The following is a 7,632-nucleotide window of genomic DNA, read 5'->3' as shown; positions in this document are numbered from 1 at the left end:
CAATTTGAATTACCCCAGGGGAAGAGCTGGTCCCACGCAACAACTTTGGTGTTCCTGGGATTAAAGGCCTCACCTTTTCTCCTCCAAACATATTGCTGGGTATTGTGGCCAAACAGCTCCATTTTTGTTGCATCCGACCACAGAACTTTCCTCCAGAAGGTCTTATCTTTGTCCATGTGATGTCACCAATGCACCAATCACTACAAAAAGTGCCTTATTGCAGGTAAACTTGCCAAGGGACATGTAAGCAAATATTAACATTGCTGTATGTATACTTTTGACCCAGCACATTTGCTCACATTTTCAGTAGACCCATAATAAATTCATAAAAGAAGCAAACTTCATGAATGTTTTTTGTGACCAACAAGTATGTGCTCCAATCACTCTATCACAAAGAAATTGTAGAAATGATTGGAAACTCAAAACAGCCATGACATGATGTTCTTTACAAGTGTATGTAAACTTTTGACCACAACACTATATTCTCTTCATGTCATATTATGCATATTTTAGTTTTAGTTTGTATCCAATCAGAATTCACCTAGCCTATGTTGCCATGCCGTACCAAATCTGCCAAGGCCTTCAGAATCAACAATGCGGGCGTCCATGCACTGTAAGTGTACGGACACATACAGTTGATAGACAGTTGCGATAGCCAATCAGAACACGAGTTGTTGTCAGTAAGGCCTTCTAGATGCTCTCACGTTGAACGTAACATTTACGCCTCCTGTGATTGGATACTTACCGGGATCGTTAGCGGATGAATTTGATAACACATTCTGTTGTAGTGATCACAAGTTGTTGACAGTAGCCTATCTAGGTAGCCTGATGTTAACGAGACTGTGATTGGATACTCACTTGTCACTACAAAGTGAGTGTCCAATCACAAGTTTCAATACGTCCTACAAATTGTGAGTTCAAATATTTTATTTCTTTCACTTTTAAATATGTTTTTTGCAGTTTTAATTTTGACAGTACCACATAAGATATGTTTTAATTGCTAATGCGTTTTAATGGATTTTTAAATGCGCCAGAAAATAACCTATTTTGTACACTGTTGATGTGAGTCAATGGCCAGTAGTGCGTAAATGTGTTTCTGTATAGTATTTATCCAGCAATGGTCATGTGGTAACATCAATTATGGTTTTTTGAGAGGTAATCTTTGAAGTCTGACATCACTGAAGGCCTAGGTGGGAAACGCACGGCCCGCCACTGTACAATAGTCGTAGTTCTAGGTGGAAAACGCACGGCCCGCCACTGTACAATAGTCGTAGGCCTAGGTGGGAATCTCACGGCCCGTCACTGTACAATAGCCGTAGGCCTATGTGGGAAACTCACGGCCCGCCACTGTACAATAGCCGTAGGCCTAGGTGGGAAACTCACGGCCCGCCACTGTACAATAGTCGTAGGCCTAGGTGGGAAACTCACGGCCCGCCACTGTACAATAGTCGTAGGCCTAGGTGGGAAACTCACGGCCCGCCACTGTACAATTGTCGTAGGCCTAGGTGGGAATCTCACGGCCCGTCACTGTACAATAGCCGTAGGCATAGGTGGGAAACTCACGGCCCGCCACTGTACAATAGCCGTAGGCCTAGGTGGGAAACTCACGGCCCGCCACTGTACAATAGTCGTAGTTCTAGGTGGGAAACGCACGGCCCGCCACTGTACAATAGTTGTAGGCCTAGGTGGGAAACTCACGGCTTGCCACTGTACAATAGTCGTAGGCCTGGATGGGATACTCACGGCCCGTCAGTGTACAATAGTCGTAGGCCTAGGTGGGAAACTCACGGCCCGCCACTGTACAATAGTCGTAGGCCTGGATGGGATACTCACGGCCCGTCAGTGTACAATAGTCGTAGGCTTAGGTGGGAAATTCACGGCCCAATAATCGTAGGATAGTAAACAAACTACGATGTACAGTGTACTGCAATAATATCACAAGACTGGTTTTCCCTCATTTGTCAGTTTGTGTTGGCCATGGGGAACTACTTGAATAACAGCCAGCCTAAAACCAGCAAGACAACAGGCTTCAAGATCAACTTCCTGACGGAGGTACACAAATACACTTCAAATTACATTCAAGACTGACATATGCTTTAACTTTGTCATAATATTGAGTCTATTATTCACTGAAAAATGCATCTTTTCAGTAAAGTGTTTTGTGTTTTTCTCAATATAGCAGAAAAGTAAGACTATTTTTAACTCCGTTGTACTTTTCTACAGTTAAGCACAACAAAGACGGTGGACGGCAAGTCAACATTTCTGCATATTTTGGTCAAGTCTTTGTGCCATCACTTTCCGGATGTGCTGGATTTTTCCAAAGATCTCACCAAGGTTCCACTTGCAGCCAAAGGTAAGTATTAAACCAGGGGTCACCAACGCGGTGCCCGTAAGGACCAGATGAGTAGCCCGCTGGCCTGTTCTAAAAATAGCTCAAATAGCAGCACTTACCAGTGAGCTGCCTCTATTTTTTAAATTGTATTTATTTACTAGCAAGCTGGTCTCGCTTTGCCCGACATTTTTAATTCTAAGAGAGACAAAACTCAAATAGAATTTGAAAATCCAAGAAAATATTTTAAAGACTTGGTCTTCACTTGTTTAAATAAAATCATTCTTTTTTTTTTACTTTGCTTCTTATAACTTTCAGAAAGACAATTTTAGAGAAAAAATACAACCTTAAAAACACATATACCTTTTTACCTTTTAAATTATTTCCTGAAAATTTAAATCAATGTTCAAGTAATTTTTTTTTTTTTTTGTAAAGAATAATAAATAAATTTTAATTGAATTCTTCATTTTAGCTTCTGTTTTTTCGACGAAGAATATTTGTGAAATATTTCTTCAAACTTATTATGATTAAAATTCAAAAAAATTATTCCGGCAAATCTAGAAAATCTGTAGAATCAAATTTAAATCTTATTTCAAAGTCTTTTGAATTTCTTTTAAAATTTTGGTTCTGGAAAATCTAGAAGAAATAACGATTTGTCTTTGTTAGAAATATAGCTTGGTCCAATTTGTTATATATTCTAACAAAGTGCAGATTGGATTTTAACCTATTTAAAACATGTCATCAAAATTCTAAAATTAATCTCAATCAGGAAAAATTACTAATGATGTTCCATAAATTCTTTTTTTAATTTTTTCAAAAAGATTCAAATTAGCTAGTTTTTCTCTCCTTTTTTTCGGTTGAATTTTGAATTTTAAAGAGTCGAAATTGAAGATAAACTATGTTTCAAAATTTAATTGTCATTTTTTTCGTGTTTTCTCCTCTTTTAAACCGTTCAATTAAGTGTAAATATCATTCATTATTAATAATAACATAGAGTTAAAGGTAAATTGAGCAAATTGGCTATTTCTGGCAATTTATTTAAGTGTGTATCAAACTGGTAGCCCTTCGCATTAATCACTACCCAAGAAGTAGCTCTTGCTTTCAAAAAGGTTGGTGACCCCTGCATTAAACAATACAACACTTGAAGGTCCACTATTATGTTGATGTCTCAAAAATGGTAGAAATACAAGCACACACACAAATATAGATTTTAATTACATTGAGATAGTTAGACAATAGTATAATATGGGACCTTGCCAGTGTATTCACCAGGAATATGGTGTTCCATATTTAAACATGTGTTGCTCAGTCAATCAGAGGACCATCACGTCCGACGTTAACGACCTCCACGCGACCATCCAGACCATCCGCGCAGCCTGTCAAAAAATGCCCACGACGGCCGAGGACCGCTTCACCGTGGTCATGAGCGTATCCTTCGCCATTTAGGCCGGAACATGCTCATGTGACGCACGACTGAGGAAGCCTTGACTCAATGACATTCCTAGAACTTTCTGGAAAACAGCCATCCAGCCGTGCAGTCGCTGGAGTCTCTGCAGCAGAGAGCCATGGAGGAATTCTCCAAAACGGCTTCGTTCTTTGGAGAGGACAGCAAGAGCACCAACACGGAGGCCTTCTTTGGCATCTTTGCTCAATTCATCAACAAGTTTGAGGTGAGGAGCTCAGATTTCAACGTGATAGAGATGCAAATACAAAAGCAGTGAAGTTGTCACCTTGTGTAAATGGTAAATAAAAACAGAATACAATGATTTGATTAACCTTTTCAACTTATATTCAATTGAATAGACTGCAAAGACAAGATACTTAACGTTCCAACTGAGAAACTTTGCAAATAATCATTAAATTAGAATTTAATGGCAGCAACACATTGCAAAAAAAGTTGTCACAGGGGCATGTTCACCACTGTGTTACATGGCCTTTCCTTTTAACAACACTCAGTAAAGGTTTGGGAACTGAGGAGACACATTTTTTAAGTGGAATTCTTTCCCATTCTTGCTTGATGTACAGCTTAAGTTGTTCAACAGTCTCCCTTCTCATATTTTAGCCTTCATATTTTCAATGGGAGACAGGTCTGGACTACAGGCAGGCCAGTCTAGTACCTGCACTCTTTTACTATGAAGCCACAGTGTTTTAACACCTGGCTTGGCATTGTCTTGCTGAAATAAGCAGGGGCGTCCATGATAACGTTGCTTGGATGGCAACATATGTTGCTCCAAAAGCTGTATGTACCTTTCAGCATTAATGGCGCCTTCACAGATGTGTAAGTTACCCATGTCTTGGGCACTAATACACCCCCATACCATCACACATGCTGGCTTTTACACTTTGCGCCTGGAACAATCCGGATGGTTCTTTTCCTCTTTGGTCCGGAGAACACGACGTCCAGTTACCAAAAACATTTGAAATGTGGACTCGTCAGACCACAGAACACTTTTATATTTTGCATCAGTCCATCTTAGATGAGCTCAGGCCCAGCGAAGCCGGTGGCATTTCTGGGTGTTGTTGATAAATGGCTTTCGCTTTGCATAGTAGAGCTTTAACTTGCACTTACATATGTAGCCACCATCTGTAGTTACTGACAGTGGGTTTCTGAAGTGTTCCTGAACCCATGTGGTGATATCCTTTACACACCGATGTCGCTTTTTGATGCAGTACCGCCTGAGGGATCCAAGGTCACGGGCATTCAATTTTACGTGCAGTGATTTCTCCAGATTCTCTGAACCTTTTGATGATATTACAGCCCGTAGATGGTGAAATCCCTAAATTCCTTGCAATAGCTGGTTGAGAAATGTTGTTCTTAAACAATTTGCTCAGGCATTTGTTGACAAAGTGGTGACCCTCGCCCCCGTCCTTGTTTGTGAATGACTGAGCATTTCACGGAAGCTGCTTTTATACCCAATCATGGCACCCACCTGTTCCCAATTAGCCTGTCCAAATAAGTGTTTGATGAGCATGCCTCAGCTTTCTCAGTCTTTTTTGCCACTTGTGCCAGCTTGTTTGAAACATGTCGCAGGCATCAAATTCCAAATGAGCTAATATTTGCAAAAAATAACAAAGTTTCTCAGTGTGAACATTAAATATCTTGTCTTTGCAGTCTATTCAATTGAATATAAGTTGAAAAGGATTTGCAAATGATTGTATTCTGTTTTTATTTACCATTTACACTACATGACAACTTCACTGCTTTTGGGATTTTGTTGTTAAAGATTACAAACGTGACGTTTGTCCTGGTTATATAAAGCCTTGGAATACTGTCAATTAAAGTATTTTTTCATGACAGCATGTCTGATTTTCCCCCCAAAAAGCCCTTTTTCAACACTTGTATTTATTCACCACAGAAGGCTCTGAGCGACCAACAAGTGGCAGAACACCCAAAGAGCCCAAGAAGTCCTCGCCTGGCCTCACCACTGGCCTGGTAGCTCCGTATATGAGATTAGGTGTACACTGGATTGACTTGGGACAGACACTTTATTAGGCACACCTGCACAATGCCCGGTTGAGATGAATGGAATGTTGTGTGTGTGCATCATACAGAAAGTGAAACATGTTTCTGAGATGTTGCCTCGTTCTAAAGGTGAGTACATGCGTATTATAAGCCTGTGCGGGTATACCTCAAGAGCGTTATATGATCCACAAATACATTTCCGGGCGAAAAAGCAGGACTTTTAACTAAGGATTGTGTAAATGCATCAAAGGCGGAGTATTGACCAATGATGTACTATAAACAATATGTCTATAATAGTTTTTCTAAAGTCACTCATCGTTATGGTGCGGTTTATAATATAAGAAAATAGAGTCAAAGTTGTAAAATCCTTCAAAAGTTTTTGAGTTAAAAAAAAAAATACACACACAATGGTAGCTTCCCCATTAGTTTGCATAGTGTTTTTTTTATTTTTATTATTATATTTTTTTTTATTTTTTTTTTTTACAATGGAGTTCAGGGTGCACTTTTTTTTTTTTTTTTTAATGCCCAAAACTAAGTTTCAAGTTTTATTCACAATACCATAGAACAATTACAATTAGAGATGTCCGATAATATCGGTCTGCCGATATTATCGGCCGATAAATGCGTTAAAATGTAATATCGGAAATTATCGGTATCGGTTTTTTTATTATCAGTATCGTTTTTTTTTGTTTGTTTGTTTTTTTTGTTTTTTTTAATTAAATCCACATAAAAAACACAAGATACACTTACAATTAGTGCACCAACCCAAAAAACCTCCCTCCCCCATTTACACTCATTCACACAAAAGGGTTGTTTCTTTCTGTTATTAATATTCTGCTTCCTACATTATATATCAATATATATCAATACAGTCTGCAAGGGATACAGTCCGTAAGCACACATGATTGTGCGTGCTGCTGCTCCACTAATAGTACTAACCTTTAACAGTTAATTTTACACATTTTCATGAATTACTAGTTTCTATGTAACTGTTTTTATATTGTTTTACTTTCTTTTTTATTCAAGAAAATGTTTTTTATTTATTTATCTTATTTCATTTGATTCATTTTTTTAAAAAGTACCTTATCTTCACCATACCTGGTTGTCCAAATTAGGCATAATAATGTGTTAATTCCACGACTGTATATATCGGTTGATATCGGTAATTAAAGAGTTGGACAATATCGGCATATCGGATATCGGCAAAAAGCCATTATCGGACATCCCTAATTACAATAGTAGTGAATATCATTTAAGGATGTTGGTAAGTGAAAGGGTCCCCCAAATAAGCTAGAAGAAGCTTAGAGGACAGTATATGCATGGAATGCTGGAATGCTGAAACATGGTTGCAAGCACAAAAAAACGCTGTATGATAAACACAAAATAATAGTACTAAAGCAAGCATACACATACATACATACATACATACATACATTCAACCATGCAAAACCCAACAGTAGTCTACCCCACATGAGGCATTAGAGATAGGTAAGTTTTCAGTTTCTTTTTACATGGAATGTACAAGTTAGCTTATATTCAGCATCACAACATCCAAGTTTCTCTTTCCACATTTGTGACTTTATCATTTTAAGACTTTAGTCTGATAAAATGGCACTTTCTGGCGATCTCCTTGAAGCTCCGACGAGTCAATGTCGCATAAAAGGGAGGCCGGCGTGCAGTCCCGTTTGCAAGGCCCCCGACGCCAACACTCGGAAGCATATGTAAGTACCAAAATGTTTATTTTGTTGCTCATCTCGTGAGAGCTAGAATGCAAAAAGACAGAATTTCAATGTAGCAGCATCTGCAGCAATGTACATAAATAGCTCATTATACTGCACAT

The 7,632-nt window shown here is 38.7% G+C and overlaps 1 protein-coding gene across 2 annotated transcripts in view; it reads left to right on the top strand.

Annotated features, from left to right (window-relative positions):
• The window catches only part of grid2ipa (glutamate receptor, ionotropic, delta 2 (Grid2) interacting protein, a), a 112,522-nt gene extending 106,229 nt beyond the window's left edge, over positions 1 to 6,293 (top strand). Inside the window, exons 19-23 of one of the 2 annotated variants that reach the window (XM_062036772.1) lie at positions 1,966 to 2,052; positions 2,224 to 2,353; positions 3,639 to 3,757; positions 3,835 to 3,999; positions 5,686 to 6,293. In XM_062036772.1, the coding sequence (XP_061892756.1) occupies positions 1,966 to 2,052; positions 2,224 to 2,353; positions 3,639 to 3,757; positions 3,835 to 3,999; positions 5,686 to 5,766 (582 nt within the window). In that variant the 3' untranslated portion in view covers positions 5,767 to 6,293. The remainder of the gene's footprint in view (positions 1 to 1,965; positions 2,053 to 2,223; positions 2,354 to 3,638; positions 3,758 to 3,834; positions 4,000 to 5,685) is intronic. The other variant, XM_062036773.1, reaches the window with a different exon arrangement.
• The last annotated feature ends 1,339 nt before the right edge of the window (positions 6,294 to 7,632 follow it).

The sequence above is a fragment of the Entelurus aequoreus genome, linkage group LG25 (assembly GCF_033978785.1).
Source record: "Entelurus aequoreus isolate RoL-2023_Sb linkage group LG25, RoL_Eaeq_v1.1, whole genome shotgun sequence".
Classification (NCBI taxonomy): Eukaryota; Metazoa; Chordata; class Actinopteri; order Syngnathiformes; family Syngnathidae; genus Entelurus; species Entelurus aequoreus.
Note: the sequence above shows the minus strand (reverse complement) of the source record. Positions and strands in the feature narration are given on the sequence as shown.